This window comes from Hyla sarda, chromosome 7 (genome assembly GCF_029499605.1).
Source record: "Hyla sarda isolate aHylSar1 chromosome 7, aHylSar1.hap1, whole genome shotgun sequence".
Classification (NCBI taxonomy): Eukaryota; Metazoa; Chordata; class Amphibia; order Anura; family Hylidae; genus Hyla; species Hyla sarda.
In genome coordinates, this window is record NC_079195.1 from 55,321,675 (window position 1) to 55,346,204 (window position 24,530).

General features: G+C 44.0%; 1 protein-coding gene across 4 annotated transcripts in view; it reads left to right on the forward strand.

Moving 5' to 3' along the window:
- The window catches only part of CPXM2 (carboxypeptidase X, M14 family member 2), a 138,210-nt gene that overhangs the window by 107,654 nt on the left and 6,026 nt on the right, over positions 1 to 24,530 (forward strand). For all 4 annotated transcript variants that reach the window (XM_056529074.1, XM_056529075.1, XM_056529076.1 and 1 more), the window contains 5 exons: positions 8,137 to 8,333; positions 9,087 to 9,266; positions 15,569 to 15,866; positions 20,021 to 20,160; positions 20,874 to 20,973. In XM_056529074.1, coding sequence (XP_056385049.1) covers positions 8,137 to 8,333; positions 9,087 to 9,266; positions 15,569 to 15,866; positions 20,021 to 20,160; positions 20,874 to 20,973 — 915 coding nt within the window. The remainder of the gene's footprint in view (positions 1 to 8,136; positions 8,334 to 9,086; positions 9,267 to 15,568; positions 15,867 to 20,020; positions 20,161 to 20,873; positions 20,974 to 24,530) is intronic.

The window sequence follows — 24,530 nt, forward strand, 5'->3', positions numbered from 1 at the left end:
CATTGTGCCAGTGAAAGCGTTCCCTTGTGTGTTCCTAGCCTGTGTTCCAGACCTCCTGCCGTTGCCCCTGACTATGATCCTTGCTGCCTGCCCCGACCTTCTGCTACGTCCGACCTTGCTTCTGTCTACTCCCTTGTACCGCGCCTATCTTCAGCAGTCAGAGAGGTTGAGCCGTTGCTAGTGGATACGACCTGGTCACTACCGCTGCAGCAAGTCCATCCCGCTTTGCGGCGGGCTCTGGTGAACACCAGTAGTGACTTAGAACCGGTCCACTAGCACGGTCCACGCCAATCCCTCTCTGGCACAGAGGATCCACCTCCTGCCAGCCGGCATCGTGACAATGGTGGTGTGTGTGTATGTGGGGGGGGGGAGGTTTCTCCTCTTCGGTAGTTGTGTCGTAGAACTAACTTCCACTAAACATAAACATTAGATAGTTGTTTGCAGATCCGGCTAATGTCAGTGGCATCTGATAACAATCTAGTGTGTATAAAAGACATTTGTGGACATTTTGGATTTTAACATACCTGGTGCCCTAGGACATAAGTATAGACAGATGCATCTGGTGTTTTTTATCTAAAGCTCCCTATGGCGATAAACATGCATGCTGACCATTGGATTTCGACTAGATAGCAGTGATGTCTGAAGAATTGTGCTATGACAACTAGTAATAATAAAAGTTGCATACTTACCTCTTCTGCCACATAGTAAAACCTTTATAATGTCGGAGATCCACTTTAAATTTTTTGTGTCAGTTCCACATCTATGCAAAGAATAAAGGGGACTAGGTGGTGGAGGCCCCAGGCAATAGCCTCTATAATCCACAACTGTGGTCACTGATTTTAATACTAAAGGTTCAAGTGTTTTTCTATTTAGAGTAGTCACATTAAATGTGTCAGCTATGTCTGTAAAGTAAATCATCATGATTTTTTCATTGACAAATAGTTATGTTTTAAGGGGGTTTCTAGGCCAAATATATTGATGATCTATCCTCAGGCCATTGCACCTTTATACACAGAGAACAAAGCAGGAAGCAGACAGTTTAGCACATTGTGAACAGCATAGACAACAAATTTAGTTTTACAACAAACAAAATCATTCAACTTTATTATTACACCGCTCAGCGTAAAGGATTTTTTAGTTGCAGTAAAGGGACACCAAGAACAATTAACGAAAGTTGCCTATAGGTATTGAGTTTTTTAACCAATCACTCCCTGATTTAATAGTTTGTAATTTACTATGTACCAAAACATTGCCAATGATTTTACATCTTTTAAATGTCATAAGGGGTCTGTTAGATATAAAATCTGCTAGATCTGGGTCGCTTTTCAAGATGGCCCAATTGTCATTGATTTGTGGAGCTACAGGGCTAAATTGAAAAGAGAAGCAGAACCGGTTAGTACAATTTTTGTTCTTAGTCTGTGTGTAATTTACAGATTTTCTTTTGCAATAGAACCAATAAAAGGAGAAACCACCAAACGGACTATGTAAGATTAAATATCATACTTTATTAGTTTATAAGTTAAACAACATTTAAATCTGCAATGAGACATGGACAGAAATGGTGGTGGGGACCAGGGAGGTAGGGAGGACAAAGGAGAAAGTAAGTTAATAATCCAAGACTATGGTAAAAGATTTTTTACAAACATATGTCACAAGTAAGACAAACTGCATCAAGCTGTCATAAAAGTCATGACAATAGTAAAGCTGAAAACCGGTACAAGTGTCAGAAATAATAATAGACACACCAGGTGGTTGTAGTACAGAGGAAGCCGGAAAACAGTGCCGACTACCTCATACAAAAAGACATCCGCAGGGTGAAAGACAGAATGCAACAGTCCCCCCCCCCCACACTCCCCGATAACCCACCAAACCTTAGACGCATTTCGCCCAGCGGGGCTTTGTCCAGGATTCCCTCCTTTGTTTTGGTGAGATTTTCTTTTGCGTAGCAATTCACTGCGTTTTTGGGAAATAGCTTTAGATAAGGCGGCATCGAGAAGAGGAACGGGGTATCCTCTCCTGATTAACCGTTCATGTAGGTCACTGGCCTGCAAAAGAAAATCATTATCAATACTATTGATGCACCTGAGTCTTAAAAATTGCCCATAGGGCACTGCAGTTTATACATGTTCGGGGTGGTAACTTAGAAAATGCAAAAGTGAGTTGCAAGCTGTGAGTTTTCGGTATCTCACAGTGACCAACTCGCCATCAACTAGTTTCACCATGTTATCCAGAAATTCCAATTCTTTTTTTGCAGTTTTAAAGGTAAACTTAAGATTCATATCATTGGAGGTATTTAGGGTGGAAACGAAGCTCGCAAAGGCGAGCTCAGTGTCCACCCAAACAATGAAAACGTTGTCTACAAATCGTCTATAGCAAGCTATAAATTTTAGAAAATGTATTTTTTCTCAAATGCAGTTACATACAAATTGGCCAGGGTGCATGCCACCGGAGTCCCCATCACCACCCCACCAACCTGTGTGTACCAATCTACCGAACGACAAAGTGTTGCTTGTTAGAATAAAATGTAAGGCGTCACACACAAAGTCAATGTACGCAGGGCTGACTACCACAATACTAGTGTATAAACTCTTTATATTTAAAGAGGCTAAGAAGCTGTTTTTAGGCCACAATAATTCTTCTAGAGTGAGGAGGAATTCATTAGTGTCTTTTACAAAGGCTGGAATCTCTAATAGCAACAGAAGTAACAGCCAGTCTATGAATTTAGACAGGGGTTCTGTAATGGATCCCACCCCGGAGACAATCGGTCTACCGCAGTGGAAAGGGTGGGGGAATCCAGTGTCTTATGCACTTTGGGTAAAAAGTACCAGCGTTCATCTTTTGGGTGAGTGGGGAGCAGTTTCTCTGCCATCCTTACAGAAATTACACCCTTTTCCACATGTACCCATAGTAGAGAATGCATTTTACTGGCTAACTTGCTATTAGGATTACCAGGCAATTTCCGATAATTATTTACATTCCCCAATTGTAGTGCAGCCTCTTCCAAATAATACTGTTTAGTCATCAGAACGATGTCCCCTCCTTTGTTGGCTTTTTTACCATTACATTTTTATCTTTTTTTTAATCTAATGCCTCCCTCTCTTGTCTAGTCAAATTATTAATGTCGCTGGGATGACACAGAGTCTTGATGCTCTCTAGTACTCGTTGCTGTAAAACATCAAGGCAACTTCTTGTGTGTACTGGTGGAGAAAAGGAGGATTTGACCCCTCCCGTGAACTCTGGTACTGTGATAAATTCTGTATCAGTGGTGTCTTTCTGTTCAGTAAGTAGTGACGTAAGTGTGTCTACGCAATCTAACTCGTCATGTGAAGCCTCATTTAACACAATGAAGCCTAGCAGTCCTATGTGGACAGGAATTTCACCTTCACTTCTCAAAGCATGACTTTGGTTACTTTTATTGTGAAAAACCTTTTTTAGATTAAGTTTGCAGATGGATTTGTACAGGTCTACCTCAAAGCCGACCTGATGAAAGCCATCCGTCAAACATAGGTTTAACCCTTTTTTTTTTTTAACAAAGACTCAGTAGCATCATCAATTACATCATCAATGACAAATTAATACTAGTCAAATCATTTGTACTACCAGAAAGAGGGGGCACTATTTCCTCCATGACACTTTCTTGTGCCACTCGCGTGTGCCCTCTCCTTGTCCTTCTCCTAAAGGGCCAGTGTTGGACATAGAGGATGCCCCTGGATCTTGTGAACTGGGGACTGAGGGCACCGGACCCACAGACCTATCCTCCGCACCACTTGACTCCAAGTCTGTGGTCCAGTAATCGGATTTCTTTTTTCTCCATGAGCCCTTATTTTTCCATGTGTGTTGGGACTTTTTATTAGCAACACTGTGAGTGGCAAAGGAAAAAACTCGGTCTGTGTCAAAGTCAGTTTTCTCCCGTAAAAATGTTTCCCTTTTAATATCTTTTGATGATACTTTGAATGGATACTAATTTCTTTTCCAATTTCTTGTTGAAGACATCTAATTGTGCAGCCGCCACTCTATTTTGCAATTCAGATCTTGCAGCAATCAACTCTGTTGTTTCATCATTATATTCAATTTCATGGCGGGCAATCACCAATTTCATCATTTTTAAGGAGTAATCCAAGTGAATGGCAGTCCACTCGCGAATGAAAGCAGGGTCCTCTGTATATTGTGAGGGTTGTTAAACATTTCTCAGGCCTCTTGGAACACGATTACAAGCCTTGTAGGATTTTAGAGGCTTCATAGTCCAAAATAAACGTGTTTCTTTCTCTGACAGGTTTGCAACTTTAAATTCCAACTTTTAATCCCAGCATGGTAGCTTTACAGTTTAGTATATTGTGTAGCTGCCATGCTGGGCTTACTGAGGCTCAGTTTCCTTTTACTTCAGTGGACTGTTCTTTGTGTATACATGCACTATAGTTCTGACAAGCAACTAACTGGCAAGGTGTGAGGTGTTGGACCTCCACCAAACTGATATTGATGATCTATCCTGAGGATAGGTCATCAAAGTTTTTAGCCTGGAAAGCCCCTTTAACGACCACCACTGGTTTGGGTCACTAATTCTCTTCTGGATCTTTTTTTTTCTCATGTGATTCTTTATACCTCATCTGTGCTATTATATCCTCTTCTCTTTGCTTATGTCTGTGTTATAGATCTCTGACTGACATGTGTCATGCTAAAAATATAATGTGTAGCTGATACCGGATGGGAAGCCAATATATTGACTGGTGCTCTCTAAAAAGACATTTTTTAAACTTTCAGCTCTATGCCTCCAGCACTTAACATATCTAAGTATAGACATGACACCAGATGAAGGGGTTGGAGGAGATTAGAATTTTTTTTCAGATAGAGTGCCATTCTTGTTCTGGAGCTGAAAAAGAGAAAAAAAAGAGAAAAGAAAAAGACCCTTTTTTTGTATGGCAGAACCCTTTTAAAGATGTACTGCTGTGTACGACAATTTATCCCCTGTCCAAAGGATAGGGATAAGTGGCTGATTATTGGGGGTTACAACCATTGGGACCCCCACGATCTCCTGCACAGCCTTCTGGCTCTCCTCGTACAGTAAGCAAGGGTCGGCACGCACCCTCCGTTCATCTCTGTGGGAGTGCCAGAGATACTCAAGCGTTGTACTCGTGTATCTCTGGCTCATTTATAGAGATGAAAGGAGGTTGTGTGCCGAACTCTGTTCTGTGAGCGAAGAGAGCTGGAGTGCCATGCTAGAGATCGCGGGAGACCCACACTTATCCCCTATCCTGTGGATACATTTTCCTTCACTGCAGTAACCCTTTAATAAAACAGTTTACAGGAGGGTCTGTCATTCAACACCTTTTTATAGCTGATCACACATTGTCTTATTGATAAAATCCTTAGCAATCAGCTGTAATCTGTGAGAGACCTGGCAGTAAGCATTACATTTTCCTGCAGCACCATCACAAGATAAAAGTAGCATTACACAGTTTACATTTAAAAGAATGGACCATCTTTGTAATGTAAGGACATGCTGGGTCCTCCAGAACTAGAGACACTCTTTGAATCCACTCTCTATTCTGGCGAATAGATGAGGGTCCTGCATGGGTGACCAATCGATTCAGAATTTTCTAATAAAAATATCTGGGAGATCTCACCTACACTGAATATCAACTAAATATTGACAGTCAACACAACTTACCGTATGTAACATTTTGTAGAGTTGTATATGTTTCCACACTCCATTAAAGGGGTTTGATCACCCAATTACACACTCATGGCCTATCCTAAGGCTAGATCAAGGACCTACAAAAACACTTTAACATAGCCCTATCTACTATGTGGAATCGCTTCCATTAGAGAAAGTTTACTCTGGTTTTTTTTTTTCGTTTTTTTTTTTTTTTTTACTTCATGGCAAACATCACACGAATCACAGATATGGCACAAAATGATGTTAATTTTATTACTAAGCATTCTGGAAACATACTTCGTGAAACATACTCCAAACACTGAAAGTAAGTTATTTTAAATAAGGGCATATGTGTTTCCAATTTAAGTAGAGGAAAAATATATGGAATCGCTCAGTGTGGAGGAAAAAATCCCAATTATTACTATCTTTCCTCTACTATGGCTTTTATGTTGGCTGAATTCTTTGAGGCCTGGCTTCACACATGATAAACAGTATCCTATATCAAGCTGATTCCAACTTTCTTGAAAAGAAATGAGATCAAATTTGCAGGATGGAGCCTTGATGTGGACTTTATTTTAATTCCACTATAAATTACTATCTGTCCATGTCATGGAGCTGCTATGCCTTTTCTGAAGAAAAGATTTCAAAGAAACTGTCAGCAGAGTCACCCGCACTAACCAGTGGTACTGGCTGGTAGTGCAGGTGATGCTGATTTAAATGATGCCTACCATGCCCGGATACGTTGCGGCGTTCCTCAGTTATCGGCTTCCCGCTCTGTATTCACTCCTACTGCGCATGTGCTGATGATCCAAGATGGCCGCGGCAATATTCATACAATCTCCTCTGCTTCCCTGCTCTGTATTCACTCCTACTGCGCATGTGCTGTGCACATGCGCAGTACGAGCGAATACAGAGCGGAGGAGATTGTATGAATTTGTATGAGCGGGCCGAGTGCTGAACTAACAGCGCTGACGTCACTGTACCCGAGGCCGCCTATGTAACTCTGCCCGTGCCACTGACTTCTCATTTGCATAATCACAATTATGAAGATAACGGAGGAACGCCGCAACGGATCTGGGCATGGTAGGCATCGTTTTAATCAGCATCACCCGTGCTACCAGACAGTACCACTGGTTAGTGCAGGTGACTCTGCTCACAGTTTTCCTTTAATAATCTTTGCAAGAAGCAATCTCATACTGAAATTGACTTCATCATCACCACAAATACACAAACCACAAATCCCCTGTAACCTGCTGATTTTGGTTTGGCTTTCTATAAGTAAATCCCATTTCATTGAGCATATTTCTTAATGTTCTGTCACAAGTATCAACTCTACCCATTAGTTTTTCATTTGATTTGCTGAATATTTCTTATTTTCTCATCATCACATTACATTTTGAGTTTTTTTATTCTGACACTGACACTTGGTCTACCTGTATGTTTTACTTTCATAACCATTTCATGCTCTCTTTACTGTACAATACTTTGCATACAGCTGACTGGGAACAACCAACATCTTTTCCACATTCCCTATAAATTCCATCTTGAAGGAGTTCTTAAATTTTTTTTAGCTGATAACTCTCTTGATGGGGTCATGCTTCCTTTCTACTTGATATGTAAAACCATTTGCCATTACCTCTCATGTGTTTGAGGTATTTCATGAAGCCTGAATGTTCAGCTTCTAAACAAAATTGTGTCATATCTGTGATTTGTGTATTTACTCTATGAAGTATTAGCTGGGAGCAACAAAATGACTGGAATTTGATGGATATAAAGTTATTAAATAAGTAAATGAAATATATATGGAATAAGGGAACCATGTTCACGTGAAAAAAAATGATGAAACCTGACTCAAAAAACTGTTTCAAATATGCTTTTATTTCAGCATGTCGTCAAAATGCACAAAAACCATGCTAAATGCATAGCAGGTTATTGAGTTCCAGGGAAGAAAAGCTTGCTAAACCTCACTAAAGAGGAAGTATTCTTTTTAAGGCGTAAAAAAATGTGGTTTGAAGGCTAAAAAAAACCACTCAAAAACCATGCTGACAGCCTTTTAGGGTTGTCCAGTTTAGAAAATTCATTTTTATATACCCTAATAGGGAACTCTGAAGGATCTTCATCACTTGGCCAGAATGGAAATCGGCTGCAAAGAGTGTTTCTAGTTCTGGAGGATCTGTCCCATCCTTCATTACACAATGTATTGATTTGACACTGTGCAATGCTTAATGTCCCCTGTGGTGGCGCTGCAGAAAAATTTAACCCTCATTGTCAGATTTCACCATGGAAAACAGATGATCACTTATAAAAATCATTGACCTGTTTCATATACATAGTAACCAAGTAACCATTAGGAGTACACAACCAAGCTTTGCCTATAGATTTACTGCATATTGTATGAAGTGGGCCAGTACACTTTATTATGCCTATTGTGTTGTGTATAATCATGAACCGCTGTTGCGGTGTTTCTGTTTCCATGTATCCAGGAGAACCAGAATTCCGATACATGGCTGGAGCCCATGGTAATGAAGTCTTAGGACGGGAACTTATTCTCTTGTTGATGCAGTTCCTGTGTCAGGAGTATCTGGCAGGCAACAAACGTATCAAACACCTTATCACCAATACACGTCTTCATTTCCTTCCATCTATCAACCCCGATGGGTATGAGAAAGCTGCTGAACTGGTAAGCAATAATATTTGGGTACACAATAAATTAACAGAAAACTCACACTCAAAGCTGAAAGTTACATTTTGGGTGGGATTCACCATGATCTTCCAGTTATGAAAGTTTTTGGCAGACACAGTCAGTAAGGATCTTTTCTTACTCTTTGGGGACACTCTAGGTGGATGTCACTTTCTCCTTTTTTTTACTTCTAATGCTACAATGAAGTGGTTCCCTACCTGCAGTTCTTTTGCCAAGCTACAACCTGCACTAGAGAATGTTGGGAGTTGCAGTTTTGCAACAGATAGGATCCACAGGTTAGGGAACACTGCTTTGCTTATAGGATAAATATTGGGGCTTCCAACAGGTAAGGCCTCGTTCATATTGCCGTCGGACTCCGCTATTTGGCTTTCCATTGACAATCCGGTCAGAAGAATGGGATTTAGCGTAGAAAAAAATAGTGCAAGCACGATTTTTTCTCCGTTAAAACCCTGTAAAATTACCGGGTCACTGACGGACCTCAGGCAAGTAATGGGCTTCGTCATGACGCGGTAGTAGCCGTTTGTATCTGACCCATTTCAGGGTCCGATCGGCTCAAAAAAAAAAAAAAAAAAAAGAGCCCATCACACCCTTAACGGGTCAATGCAAATGGACATGTGAATCTAGCCTAAATTAAATATTCATGAAAGGGGCATTGATGAGCACATGACTCAATCCATTTGTTGTGTTGATATGATATACTGTAATATAATACAATTCTTTCTATTGATATAGGGTTCTGAACTGGGAGGCTGGTCTTTAGGCCGTTGGACTGCTGATGGGATTGACATAAATAACAATTTTCCGGACTTGAATTCATTGTTGTGGGAGTCAGAAGAACGTTTTAGGAATATGCGCAGAGTCCCTAACCATCACATCCCAATCCCTGACTGGTATCAGTACCACAATGCTACAGTGAGTTACTATGAAATATGTGCTGGTCCACAGCTATTCTTTCGAACTTCTCCATACACATGGGCGCTTGTTGTGGTGCGTGTATGTGATGACTTACTCTGCCATAGGTCTCATGCACATTGCATTGCCATTGTTATGAACCATGTATGTGGGACACATCAATGGGGAGATTTATCAAAACCTGACCAGAGGAAAACTTGATGAATTGCCCATCGCAACCTATCAGATCGCTTCTTTTATTTTTCTGAGGCCTTTTCAAAAATTAAAGAAGCAAGCTGATTGGTTGCTATGGAAAACTCAACAACTTTTCCTCTGGACAGGTTTTGATAAATCTCCCCCATTGAGTTCAGTCCATATCATGCACCTGTAGGCCCTTCATGGACTTCTGCATTTTATTGCCTGCATTCCTATTTCATAATGCGTACATTTGTTTTTGTTTTTCTCTCTGTCGATACTAATGGAAACTGTGTGAAAATAACTTCTGTGTACCTTTAAATAAAATTGGAGACACACAAGCAGGCTATGGGTAACATGTTGAAAGCCTAATTGGCTGCATTTGTGGGAGTGGCGTGGGGTATAAAACCACACCTCTCCCACAGGTAGGGGCGTGTGTATCATTGGCAGTAGTTCTCTTGTAGGCTGCTGTATTAGGTCTCACGTTCCTGGAGAGTTAGTTGGTGGTTTCTGTGTCGGTCCTATCCCCCGTCCTCTACGAGGTTTTTCAGGTAAGCGCCGGTTCCCGGCCTCTATGTGTCCTGTTTATGCAACCCCACTGCTCCCTGTCTACGTTGTTCTGGGGCAGGGTACTGCTCTCCTCGCCAGGGCCGCCCTCCCCCCACGTTCCTGGGCCCTCCCGTCGGCTTTGCTGCCACTCCCGGGAGTCCAACAACAGGGCTCCGCCCCTACCTGGTTCTCCTTCGGCCTGGTGGCGCCGCTGGCCCGGGGCGGGGAGACGTCATCGTGCTGGTCCCGCTGCTCCGTTCCCTCACGCCGCTCGCTGGCTCCGGTGGCGTGGCTGGGGGGGGCGGGGTTTTGCGGCGCCAGCGGATGGCGTCACTCCCCCGGCGCCGCCTCGCGTCACTCACAGAGGGGAGGCCGACACGGGCGCTGATCGGTGTATCTGTCCCGTCGGGCCTCGCGCTCCTTCCCCTCTCCGGTCTCCCGGCGTGTCCTAAACATGGCAGGGAGACAGGAGGGGCGGGGCTCCGGGGTCACGGTGGACGGGGCATGCGCCCCGGGCCCAGGGAAAAATAGATATATACATGTATAATGTACATAAAGGGGAGGAGTTTTGTTTTGGGGTATTGCTGCATATGGGGGTCTCCCCTGGGAGACAGGGCATGTAAAAGACTATAAAACAAGAGGGAAAAGGCATGCATGCACTCTCCTGGGGCAGCACATAAAAAATCCAGGGTGCCACTTCTCGCCTTGGCCACCTGCACAGGGCCTCAGTGAGTTCAGTGAGCGCAGGGCTTCACGCCCACTCAAAACACCAGTCTCCATAGCAACGGGCCCACGACTCATGCATGCTCCACGTTGTTGCTCAGTTCCCATGGCTACCAGACCTCACCAGTGGCTCCCTTCAGCTCAAGGCAGGGAGAGAATTGCGTACTCACACTGTACCACTCGTAATTTCCATTTTCACAGTTGCTACTGGAGACAGCACTATCTACTATGCTTCCAAAATGTCATTTCTGTGATTTCTTTCCCCCCTCAGGTTTGTCTAGTTGGTGGTCGGTGATTAGGTTCCCTTCTAAACGTTTTCCTCTCAGCTTGCAGCTCGAGGTACAAAAAAAAAAAAAAAAAACGAGGGGGGGGGGGGGATACATATTATATACACATACACACGTGCAAACCCACAAACTCACGTCCCGTGATCCACGTTTCTGACATCCACGGGTATACTCCCCGATGTCATGCATGACGCTGCTACTGACATTCCGTCACAGCCACGCGCGTCCTCACACACACCTGCCACTCGGCTCTCGATCTGACTCTGCTTCAGTCAGGGCATGGCACTCATGTTGTACCTGACTCATTCAGCGCAACATGTCATTAAACTAGGTGGAGGATCACCTTTTGTCTGACACGTCTTCAGCGGGGTCCTCTGCGTGTGCCGTTTCTGACTCTTCTTCAGCGCAAACGGCATACACATAGTCACTACAGTAATTACTCTCTTCGCCACCCACACCCTCTAGTTGTTACTCAGTACACCACGCTAATTGTCTCATATAATATTCACAGCTGTATCAGGTCGTGCCGCCAAGGCTGTCGCGTTGTCCCTACAGCTCAGGACAGCAGCAGGTCAGTTCCTGTGTCTAGTAGCTAGGTGAAGTTGAGTTAGTTGCAAATTCATCAGTCATTTTTCTTTTCCCCACTGGCACCCTTGAGGAGGAGTTAAGGCGAAGGGACATCCCCTTCCCAGCCTCTGCCAGGAAGGGCGGACTGTATAACCTGCTCACTGCCGACCAAGCCCCCAGGGGCAGTCAGGAAGCTGTCCAGGCTCAGGCGTCAAGCGCCTCGCTGTCCCAGCTTCATACTATGATGGCAGACGTCCTAGCGTCAGTCGCTGGCTTCCAGGCCAGACTGGACCTTATGGACACCTCCAAGAGTAGCAAATCTGCTCCCACTACGGCAGCTCCCACGGCTTCTACCTCACAGGCTACGCCTACAGGTACGCCACAACTCCCACCCAACATCACCCCAGCGCATCTCATCTCGGCGCCCATTAAAAAAGAGATCCTAGAGGGCAAAGATGTCACCCTTGCCTCCCTCCTAATCGCTACGACAGACATCAAGGACACCAAGACTGTCGCCTGTGGTGAGCTGGCGGTGACATTCAAAGCAAGGACGCCAGGCTCAACAGGTCCTTAAACGTCACCGAATTCGTCCTTGCATTAGGCTTCTTCAGGGACGTCATCTGCTCGGTCAGCCCTAGCCGCAGGGTCGAGTTAGACCTGTATCTGCACAGAGTTATCCAGATGACTCATAAATACGGGGGCACTACGTTTTATGATTACCACAAATACTTCTCGGCCAAAGCAGTGGCAGCTTACGCAGAATTTAACTATATAACTAACTGGGGGGTTGTTGATACGGAGCTCTATTGCGATCACTTCGCAGGAATGAAAGCTCCGTCCTGCGCTGTGTGCGGACTCACCTCCCACTCAGCCAACTGGTGTCCTAGGAGCAGCGACCCAGGGGAGCCTAGCTCCAGCAGGGGCCCCAGCTCCCACGCCTCTGCTCCTCAGAGGAACACAGGCGCTCTAGACAGGCTGGGCAGGCCGGTGAGGTTCCTGGGCAAATCCCCGATCTGCAACAACTTCAATCTCTCCTCCTGTCAATACAGCAACTGCAGACTCCTACACATATGTCTCACCTGTTAAAGAGCTCACCCCAGCTCAATCTGCTCCCAGAAGGGCTCTCAGGCGTGACTAGGCGTGGTCCAGGTGCAGGTCCTGGCCGGGGTCCTCGCCTGTCACCCTGATCCTAACTGGGTCAGTTGGTTGGTGGCTGGGTTCTGTGACGGATTCCACACAGGCTTGGTCGCCCTCCCACAGTGTACTGATGAATGTCACAATTTGGTGTCAGCCCTTGCTGACACAGAGGCGGTGTCCAGTCTGATCATGTCAGAGCTGGAAAAAGGATTCATGATCGGTCCTTTTGACACGCCTCCTTTCTGCACTTGGAGAGTCAGCCCGCTGGGGCTCGCTACCGGAAAGCTCAATAATAAAAAGAGGTTAATATACGATCTCTCCGCTCCTTATTCGTCTGTCATACCCAGCATCAATGCTTTAATTCTGTCAGAGGAATTCTCAATGAAGTATTCATCCATTGACCAGGCCATACAAATCATCCTGCAGTTAGGGAGGAACACCTGGTTGTCAAAAGCAGACATAACCAATGCTTTTAAATTACTCCCTATTAGGCCAGACCTCTGGCAGTGGCATGGCATTAAATGGCTAAACAAATATTACTTCACCACCAAACTCACTTTTGGCGCAAAGAGTAGCCCGTGGCTTTTCGATCAGTTGGCCACAGCCCTTCACTTGGCACTCCAAAACGTCACCAACTGCCAACACACCATACATTACTTGGATGATTTCTTGCTGCTTGAACACCCCAAACATACTCCAAGTAACCTTTCCTCACTGCTGGCTTTGTTCAAAGAGATTGGCTTCCCTGTCGCTTCACACAAAACAGAGGGTCCCTCCACCCAGCTTGTCTTCTTGGGTATCATCCTGGATACCGGGAACATGCAAGTGAGACTACTACAGGACAAACTGGCCAGAATCCGGGAGCGACTACACAGCCTCTCCAGGTGTCGTACGGTCTCCAGGGTCGAGCTTCAAAGCCTCCTGGGAATGATGGCTTTCGCCATGAGGATTATCCCTCAGGGGAGAGCATTCATTTCCAGGCTCCTGGACCTTCTCCCCTCAGTCTCTGGCCAGAGGCAGACTATTCACATTGACAATGAAGCCATGGCAGATCTACTTATGTGGGACCAGTTTTTAGACAAATGGAATGGGGTGTCTTTCTTTACTCCTGGAGCATCAGAACTGTCCTCCATTGTGCGGTCCGATGCTTCTGCACTCGGGTTCGCAGCTATACACAAGAATCAGTGGCTGGCAGGTCCTTGGCCTCCAGAGATCGGCAACATTCCCGGTTTCAAAGAAACCTCTGCACTGTTCGAGATATATCCCATTGTAGCGGCCGCTGCAGTGTGGGGACGGTCTTGGAGTAACACGACTGTTCGCTTCATATGTGACAACACGGCCACGGTCAATATACTAAACAAAGGGTGCTCTAAGCCCCCCACATCATGCGCTTCGTCAGGAAGTTCGTGTTTCTAGCACTCTAGCACAACTTCCACTTCTCAGTCGAACAAATTGAGGGCAGGTTAAATGTTGCAGCTGACGCATTGTCCCGAGCTAACCTGAGGCTGTTCTTTCAGGTACTACCAGGAGCAGATCGAACGGTCCAACCGCTCCAGCAACTGACGGCCTAGCCACCTACTCAGCAGTGGCTATCGCTCTAAACCGAGGTTCCTTAGCACCCAGCACGATTCGGGCTTATGATTCTGCTCTGGCGTCTTTCACTACCTTCATGAACAACTTAGGTCTGCCTGCCACAATCTCGGTGCATTCTTCCCTAGCGTTCATTGGTTTTTGCCACTCCTCCTTACACTTGTCCCACAATACCATCAAGCTGCACCTTACGGGTCTTCAGCACCACAGGTCCTTGTTGCACCCTAATGCACCGTCACTGCTTTCCGCACGTCCCATCAAGGCTGCTCTCAGAGGTGTGTCACTTTCTTCACTTCACAGGTCACCTTCCTGCGCACCGGTCACCGGGGACCTCTTCAGGGCCATGTGCACCCTTCTAGACACTCACCCTTTCGGTTACCACCTAAGTACGGTCATCAAAGCGGCCATTCACCTCGCTTTCTATGGCTTTCTCAGGCCCGGTGAGTTCACGCGTCTCAGGCACAGATCACCGGGCCTGACCCCGGGCCAGCTGTCGCCTAGTGGCTCAGGTTTCATCCTCTCTCTGCTGGCCACCAAAACCTGCAGGTGGGGAGCGTCCGTCCGCTACTTTCCCACGTCACATCGTTGGTGCCCGGTAGCTGCCCTATCGGCCTTACTGGCCATGTTGTTGGGGCGAGTGGCGGACGGTCCTCTTCTACATCTTGGTGGCCAGGCTTTAACGTCATCACAGTTCATCAAACATGTCCGGTCACTCATCACCATGTTGGGTAAAGACTCTGCAGGCATCACAGGGCACTCATTCAGAATTGGCGCGGCCTCGGCTGCTTCTAGACACAACGTTCCAGCTCATGTGATCAAGAAGCTGGGTTGTTGGAGTTCTGCTTGCTTTGACCGTTATGTGCCCGACCCTTCAATGGAAATGGCAAATGTATTTAAGATACTGGCTCTGTAAACTAAATAAAATCAAGTTGCACCCTATTTATGACTTTTGCCCTCTATAGGCATACCCACGGTCGCGGTACTTTGGGCACACTTCAACCGCTGTTTCCTTACTTCTTATTATGTTCCAGGTTCCATAGGAATTCAAGGTTAGGTCGGTAAGTCATCCTAATCATGTTTTCTCCTTAGGTTATTCATTCACGGCTCTTCGAGCCACGACCACAAATTCCAAATCCATTTAACACATATCTGTATTATGGCTGTGTGCATGGGGCTGAATCTATAAGCCAAAGTAAGCTACTGTATGTGACAGCTTGTATAAAAATTTAATTCCTGAATGTTTAAGGTTTTCCTTTTCATTGTTCACACCCACAGGTTGCTATGGAGACTCGCGCCCTGATTACCTGGATGGAAAAGATCCCATTTGTTCTGGGTGGAAACCTTCAAGGCGGAGAACTGGTGGTGTCTTATCCCTTTGACATGGTGCGCTCAGCGTGGAAGACCCAAGAATATACAGGAACACCAGATGACCATGTGTTTCGCTGGCTGGCTTATTCATATGCTTCTACCCATCGGCATATGACAGACTCCAGCCGGAGGCCATGCCACACTGAGGATTTTAACAAGGAAGAAGGAACTGTAAATGGAGGCTCTTGGCATACAGTGGCTGGAAGTATGTTGTTCTCTTTCTTCTAGGCTATTTGTAGACCTATTATAACACTATGGTCTTGAAGAGACTAGGGTAGTCTATAGGTATTTTTGCCCCAAGCTTCCTGAGATTTTGTTACTGCTGCATTGTCCCTAAGCCACTACTATTTTGGTCATATCTTCCAACCCACTTTGATGACCAGATATGATACTGCGCTATTTTTTGGAACAGACACTGAATGGATCAGTCATCCTGCCATTGTGCCAGATTTTTTGTGCACATTTGCTATAATAACAACATTCCAACATAACTGGTTAACATCGACCATGGACCTTTAGGATGAACAAGTTATCTTACCCTACAATTTTTTTAAAATCTTACTTTACTTTTGGCTGATACAACTTAAAAACAAAGAGTGGGCACTTTTTTATTTTTTTTTACAAAGTTATATAAAGTTATCAACTTTATAAAAGGGCCAACTATTGGCTTAAATAAATAGTTAACATGATTTAATACAATTTTTACTATTCTGTTTGGCATTTTTAGGAGTATATATATATTAGGGCCAATTATTGGCTGGAAAAAAATCCAACATAACAATATTAAAGTTTGCCTATTTATTTGTGGCACATTTTTGTATAATTGTCAGATTATTGACCAATATTTGTCCGTCTTTTAATTGGATCACTAAACAGTCAACTTTTCCATTACCACATTACATATATAACGTATGGACAATGCAAGTCAGCATAATTTAAACATTTTTTTTTTTTTTTTAAAAGAGTATTTTTGCCTAATAATTTTATGGGATGAAATATTAAAATATATTGTATATATTATAACTGGCGGTGTCCCATCTCTGGGACCCTACTGAACTGGAGAATAAAGAGGCTGAAGTTTCTTCAGCTTCTCCCATGCACCACAACTGCATTGGGAACTGCAAAACAGCCCCATTTAAGGGAACATGGTAATGCAATGAAGTAACCAAAATTAATGTTGTTGGTCCCTTTATTTTAAGGATCTATAGGGAACCTGGCAGTCAGATCCCAACTTATCAGTAAATGTTGTTATATCCAAGTGAAAGTATGGTTCAAAATCACTCTAAAGGGGTAATCCCAACAAAAAAGGTTAACCCTTATCAACAGATTAGGACATAACTTTCAATCTTGAGATAACTAGACACATAGTTGAGATGGCCTGTAATGACCTGAGTGGCTTGAGTTGTAGTCAGGTTAATTTAGAATAGTCAGCGATAGACAATATTCCAGCACCCACTCATCTTGAGTTTGTTGAATTATTACTTTTTGCTGTAATTCCTTTTAGCAGATGATTATTATTTATGCTCTTCGCTTTCATTGTTATGCTTTTTTGGGACGTCTCCCAGTTAATGGGTGGTTTTATAGAAAGCATGTTTCATAGTAAATGAATTCCATGCGCTACAATGAGGCATAAACAAGAGTAAGACAAAGAAATGCCATACTTTCCTGGACCACCTGGTGAGTCAATAAAATTAGGGGCAATCTTGAATTCAGGCAAAGGAACTGACAAAATGGAAATTTCTCTCGATAAACTGTCTTATTTACATGTAATGGTAGAGTAAATAGCTGTTATTATTACAAACATATGCACTGCTGAGTCAACAAAGACGCAATAAAATGCAAATAATTGGACTGTATTGAATTAAACATCATCTGCAATACATATGTTAACAGAATCTCTGTCGCATTGTGAAAGGAACATGTAAATTACTTACATCTTACAACACTTCTGCTTAATTGCGGACCCCAATATGTGTTTCTATGTTGCTGTTAAACAGGGGTGCACATCCTGCAGCCCGCTATGTAGTCCTGCTTCCCAACAGTTCAAAAGGTGGAGCTGTCAAAGGATAACCACATCCTACAGATATGATCTAAATAGCCTTAATGGGCTTTCCCAAAAGGACAACCTATCACCTACACACAGGATAGGGAATAGGTGTCTGATCAGTGGGGATCCATTTGCTGGGACCCCCAGGGATCACACATGAATTCCACTGTTGAATGGAGTGGTGGATGGGTATGCGCACTACAGCTCCATACCAACTCTATGGGACTGCAGAAGTTAGCTAGGGCTATATTTCCCAATCCTATTGTAACGCCACTGATTGTCAAGCACCAGCATACTGGCTCATACCTGCAACAGTCGACATTATCTGTGCCATGTCTCTGCTGTGCACCCGGGTCTTCCTCTGGATTCTCTCCTGCCGTTTTGGCCAGTGCTGCAGTTTCCTCTCTGACCTCTAGGGGGGCCGTGCACGAGCTGGCTGAGACTTATAGGGACAATGTGCGCTCCCTATTGGATTCACCTCCAATCCCTGTCAGGTACCACCTATAAGAGTGCACTCCTCCCTTCCTGTGGTGCTTGAGCAATATTGCAGGTTCACTGCAGCAAAGTTGCCAGCTAGTATTGTTCCTGTATACCAATTTCCTGACCAGCTTCTGTGCCTGACTTCTTCTCTGCTTGATCCCTTTGCACCTGTTTAGCCTCTTCAGTGATTGGACCGTGACTAGGGCTTTCTCTGCCAGCAAGCTTGTTCCATCCAGCTGCATCTGAGCTATTCAGCTCTCCTGTTTTAACAGCACCAGCTCTGCTAAGCACCTGTCCAGTTCTGCTGTGTCTGACTCAGCCTGCTGTGATCTCCCATCACTAGTGTCAGCTCACTCTCGCCTGTGTCCCTGGTGCCTGGCCCCATGGTTTTCTCTCCTGCTCTGCCAGCTGCCACTTATCGTGACCACTCTTACAGTAGCAACCTGGTATTCCCTGCAGCTAAGACCAGCTTCTGCATCCTGGAGCAGGATAAAGTGTGAAGACCAGGGGAACACTTAGATTCCGCTCCCAAGTTTGGCCCATAGCCAAACCAGTAAGTAGCACAGCAGGTCCCATTGGTCGATGGATGGCCCTAACAACTGGACTCCCCACCATTCAGATTCCTATCACCTATCCTGTACATAGGTGAATAGTTATCAGCTCGGTAAAGCTCCTTTAGGGTGTATTCACATTTGCAGATTTGACGAGCAGTATTTGAAGCTGAAAATCTATGCTGTAGATTATAATGTCAACTAAATGACTGAACACAGCATCAAATCTGCAGCTTCAAATCCTGCTCATCAAATATGTGCAGGATACTGTATGTGTGAATAGACCCCTAAAGGTAAATGTTCCAGCTCTATGTATCACAAGAATAGGGGTTGCCTAATGGTTTTTCTGATACTTCAAAGGGTATGACATGAGGTGGAGGGGTGGGAGTGCATAACTGCTGCCCTTCACATGTTCTCCTGATAAGTGAAGGTCACAAAAGTGGATCCCACACCAGACAGACATTTATAGCATGTATAAATCTCCCAGATGGCATCATTTGCTATTAAATTATCTCATTCCTTGGAAGTGGTGCAATGTAAAAATGTGGCCCTTGGCCGGAAAAGGTTGTGCACCCCTGCTTTAAAAATATTGGTAAACCTACACTTATATTTAGGAATGTCAATTTCTACTAACTGAAAGCATAACCCTGATAATGCTCCGGCCGCAGGATAACTTTCCGCGCATTTTCTTAGTCCAAGGCAACAGCACTCAGGGTACGGATTTGCTTTAAATCCAATGCAAGTCTGTGGGACTTCTGACAAATCCGTTTGACTGGCGATGCGGGGCGGAGGAAGGGATATCACAATCATGCCCTGCTCGTGATGTCATGGCCATACCCCCTCAATGCAAATCTATGGGACTTGCATTGAGGGGGGGGATGTCACGAGCGGGGCATGGGCGTGACGTCACGAGCCTCCAGCCCTGCACCTGACGCTCTAAACGAACGCCGGGTGGGACCCCTGCAATCAGACATCTTATCCCCTATACTTTGAATAAAGGATAAGATATCTAGGGGCAGAGTACCCCTTTAAGGCCCTTTTATATGAACTGATTATGAGCCGGGTGTGAGTTCAAAGGAACACTCAATTAGCTATTTAAACAGTTCATTAATATATAAATATAGGTTCGCCAAGGCTCAGTCTACCCTTTTTACATGTACATCGAGCTGCAATTTATTTTCCTAATTGCCTGGTTTTTCTTAGAATTGTCACATTTTGTTCTTTAATTGCATTTCATTACATGGTTTTGTATCTCACTATTTTTTGTATTTCTATTCTTAGGTATTAATGATTTTAGCTACTTGCATACCAACTGCTTTGAGATCTCCATATATTTGGATTGTGACAAGTACCCGCATGAAAGTGAACTGCCAGAACAATGGGAAAATAACAGAGAATCCTTAATTGTCTTCATGGAGCAGGTTTTTGTCTGGTCTTATCTTTAGATTCTTAAATGGTGGATTATACCTAATGTACCAACAGCATCTATTTTATTATGTATACTATTTACTTCTATATGTTTGTATTTTTCTATACAATGGTCACCCATAACATTAAAACTAATATTGACTAGATGCCACCAAAACAGCTGTGACCCACTATGACATGGGCTGCACAAGACCATCAGCAGCTGATCCTTTAGAGTAGGGTCAGACATAGCACATCCGCAGCACATTTGACATTGTGAATGCGCTACTGACCATCCCTAGAGTGTGCCTCCTGCTGTGCAATGCCTCCTGCTTTGGTCAGACACACGGGAACCTGCAAGTTGCTGCGCACATGCGCATTGTATTCACAGAGATCGTGGTCGCTCCCCCTGCTCTCTGAGCAAGGCCGAGAGAGCAGGCTGCTGAACTCCATTTAGCAGCAGAGGTGGCTTCTGTGGGATGTCCTTAAAAAACAAGCCAAGGGTGTCCTATAAGTGATCTCACTGCGGTCTCTGGAAATGTCTGTCTGGGAACAAGCAATGACCAGATAATGCTTAGCCCTGTAAGAATGATGCTCCAACCCCCATTTTTGCCGTATATATAAAGCATAATGCCATGCATCCCCGAAAATAAATTTGGCATAATAGTCATTTAATTTATATACACATTGGATAAAAAAAAGAAACGTATTCCTTTTGTTTTCCTAGGTTCATCGGGGAATCAAGGGAGTTGTGCGAGATGTATTTGGACGTGGTATAGGAAATGCAATTATAACTGTAGAAGGCATCAATCATGATATACGTACAGGTCAGTCATTGCTCAACTCATTACTGAGTTGGCACCTGGTGGCTGGTATACAAGTTGGGTACTCCCCTCATAAGCCTTATTTGTGCTGAGATCTTCTTAATAATATAACAGTTTGCAAATGTTTGCATTGTACTAGAACCCAATGGGGTCAATACAAAGAAGGACTTACTATTAAGCAGTAAGTCCTGCTTTGTATTGACCACAGAAAAAGAAAAAAACCTCAGTGTTCTATTAGACTGATATTTAAGGGGCATTTGACTATGCTACTGGGGCTATAAAGTTAGTGTAGTTCATAATATACTGTCTGTACCTGTGTTTGATGGCTGTCCTTGCAATTCTTATGTGATCTTTGTCCCGATGTTCATTTCTGGCAGCATTCAAAATTATTGTTGTCTCAGCTTTTCCATGGTTGCAGTTTGGCCCGTGACATTACATTACAGGTTAGGTGTTAAAAGGGAGCCTGTCTGTTCTTCAATGGATGAAGTGGGAGGAAGATCATTCTTCACAGGGCTGCAGGGAATTGTAGTTTGAAGCACAGCATGCAAGGCAGCTTATCTGTGCTGCAATGGGAGGGGTGGCTGATGTGTGGGAGGGAGGCAAGGGATTCTTGGACTTGTAGTTGGAGGGAAGGAACTTCAACAGGGAATAGCCATTTCACAAAAAGAAAGCAACAGCGTTATAGTGGACTCACAACATAGCCATTTAGCCCCAAGATAAGCGCAGATCCTTCCTAAGCATGTCCATTACTGTCAGGTAAGTACTAAAGCCACCTTATGTTGATAACCCCTTTAGCTCATTGAACAGGAATTTTGGGGGTTATACTTTTTGGGCTTCAGTGGGTTTGGAATACTCATTACCCCCTTTGGGAATTGCACATGATGATTCCCTCATTTCTACCATTTCATCTCCACCTTCAGCACTTATGGCAATCTGATGATGTAGGTAAGTAGACTTGAGCAGTTTTAGGGTCACCATGAGGATTTTGTATAGTTTAACAAAAAACAATGCTAAAAACTCTGCCATCTTCCACTCAGCCGGTAATATATTTCTTACTCACGTGGACCTACTCCAGTGTTGGCCCATATACTGCAGGTCACTTGGAGAGAGTCCCAGGAAAATCACATGGCAGGAGGAACGCCCTGGTCTCTAGTGCCACTGATCTCTGTAGCAACCTCCAGTATTTACCACATATCATTCCCACCTGCATATGCTGCTAGCTGTCCTCACATTTATTCGGATAATACTAAATTACTAGAGCCCTATCCATGGAAACTCTGCTACAACCCCAACCCTCTGCATTCATCATTATTGTTTACTTTCTAATTCATTTGCACTATTAGTAAGGTAGCAAAATAAAAGTGAATGAGTGGTCTTAAAAAGTGAATCTGTGGTTTCAAACTGTGGCCCTCCAGATGTTGCAAAACTTCAACTCCGAGCATGCCCGGACAGCCAACAGCTATCCAGGCATGCTGGGAATTGAAGTTTTGCAACATCTGGAGGGCTACAGTTTGAGACCACTGCCCTGAACGTTATTACTATTACTAAGGTAAGTTAAAGGGGTACTCTGCCGAAAAACAACTTATAAGATGTCTGGGCGGCAGCAGACTAGGGGCTGTCCCACCTGGGGGACCCTACCTGAACGTAGTAACTCTGACTTTGGGGACCACCATACAAGGTACGGTATGCAACACAGCTTCTTACCATAGGGCAGGGTCCCATTTCATTGGTGGAGGACAGAAAAGCATGGGTCAGCATGGGCACACTATAAATGTGGCACAAGCAACAGTATAAGTAAAGGCACATCATAAACAATTTAATCAGGGAACCACAACATTGCTCATGGGAACCCCTCACTACACTCATACAAGTGTCCTTACATACAGAATGGGGGAGATTTATCAAAACCCGTGCAGAGGAAATGTTGGTCAGATCACTTTCTTTCATTTTTGGAGGCCTTTTCAAAAAATGAAAGATGTGACCTGATTGGTTGCTATGGGTAACTCAGCAACCTTTCATCTGGACAAATTTTGATAAATCTCCCCCAATATGTCTATTATACTTCCATATGGTGTATCCTGGGTATCCAAACAGTTACACACCTATTATAACAACATTCTCTGAATTATTCTCCCGTTCTTCCCCCCCCATTCCTATGTCCTTATCTGTGCCTCTTACACTAGCTGAGTATCCCAGTTTCCAAGCTACACCTATTAATGTTTTCTAGGATACACAACTGGATCCCAGTCCTGCTTGTGTTGGCACATAAAAGCATTTCTTACAGCTTATTACCCCTCCGACCTTCAGAGCTCCTGGGACCTGGAGTTACTACTTCTCTGGAAATTTCTCACATTTTAATGACTTTGCCTTATGGAAAGCTACATTCATCCTTTCCTAGCCGGTACCCCACCTCTGGCATGGACCGCTTACTTTACAGTTGTTGAAGACCCTTTTGTTGCGTAATACGACTAGACTCTCTCATTGCAATGCTGTAATACATTCCCTTGTGTGATTGATGTCCATAAAACCTTTCTAAAGTTAAAGAAAAGAGAAGATGAAAGAATAAAAGGCACATGAGATAATATTTGCATACCAAACAAACCTTGTGTGTTTTTCCAGATCCTTTCTATAAGGTGACTCTACTGTATTGTGACTGTTCTGTACATGTAGTCACTTATACAAAGATCTAGAAATGAAAGGTTATAACTAAAACAAATTGACATATGTCGATAAAACAATACTGGAAACAATGTATAATATATTATATTCAACTTATACAAGTATATTGTATTAGGCTAATGGAAGTTAATAGAATGATAGACAGTACTGCCCACAATTAGTCTTCTTTAAAAAGTGCCAAAATAAAAAAAAACTACCAATTCTTTTGTATGCAGTTTTATATTTATCACACATTTTATCACAATCAGAAGTGCGTCTATTCTGCACATTTCAGGTATTTCTGGTACATTTGCATTCTCGAGGATTGGTGCATAGGTTAGTTCCCCTGGTGCGCACCCATGGGTGTCACTGTTTGGTCTGGTAGCAGGTCGGGGTGTCCTTGATGGTGCAGAAAGTTGAACACTGGTTGAAGACAGGTTCACAGGTCAATTTATCTGCTACATGGAGGCACAATTTTTTGGTGATGGTGATAGCAAAGGATTCCCCATGAGATCGTGCAAAAATGTCTAAGCATTTGGCCACAATTTTTCTAGTCCCTAGCCTTTCTCTTTAGGTAACCTATGTCATTGGTTGGCTTCTAGGGAATTTCCAGAAAATGTTTCTCACATTGTGCTGCACTTTTGCACTGTGGCATGCAGGCTCTCTGAAAAGTGGTTACTGGTCAGCTACTAGTCCCTAGTCCCGGCCAGAGGTCCACAGAGGTCCTAAACTTTTGCTATGGAGCTCATGTTACCTCCACAGACTTGGCACTGGTCTTTCTCTTTTAGAAAGGCTGCAAAATACCATCTTCTCTTCTGACTCGGGTGCTTTCCTCAGGATGGGAATATATAGGTTGTACAAAGAAGCCAGCAGGGAAGCCCCAAAGGATTCTGGGTCTTTGG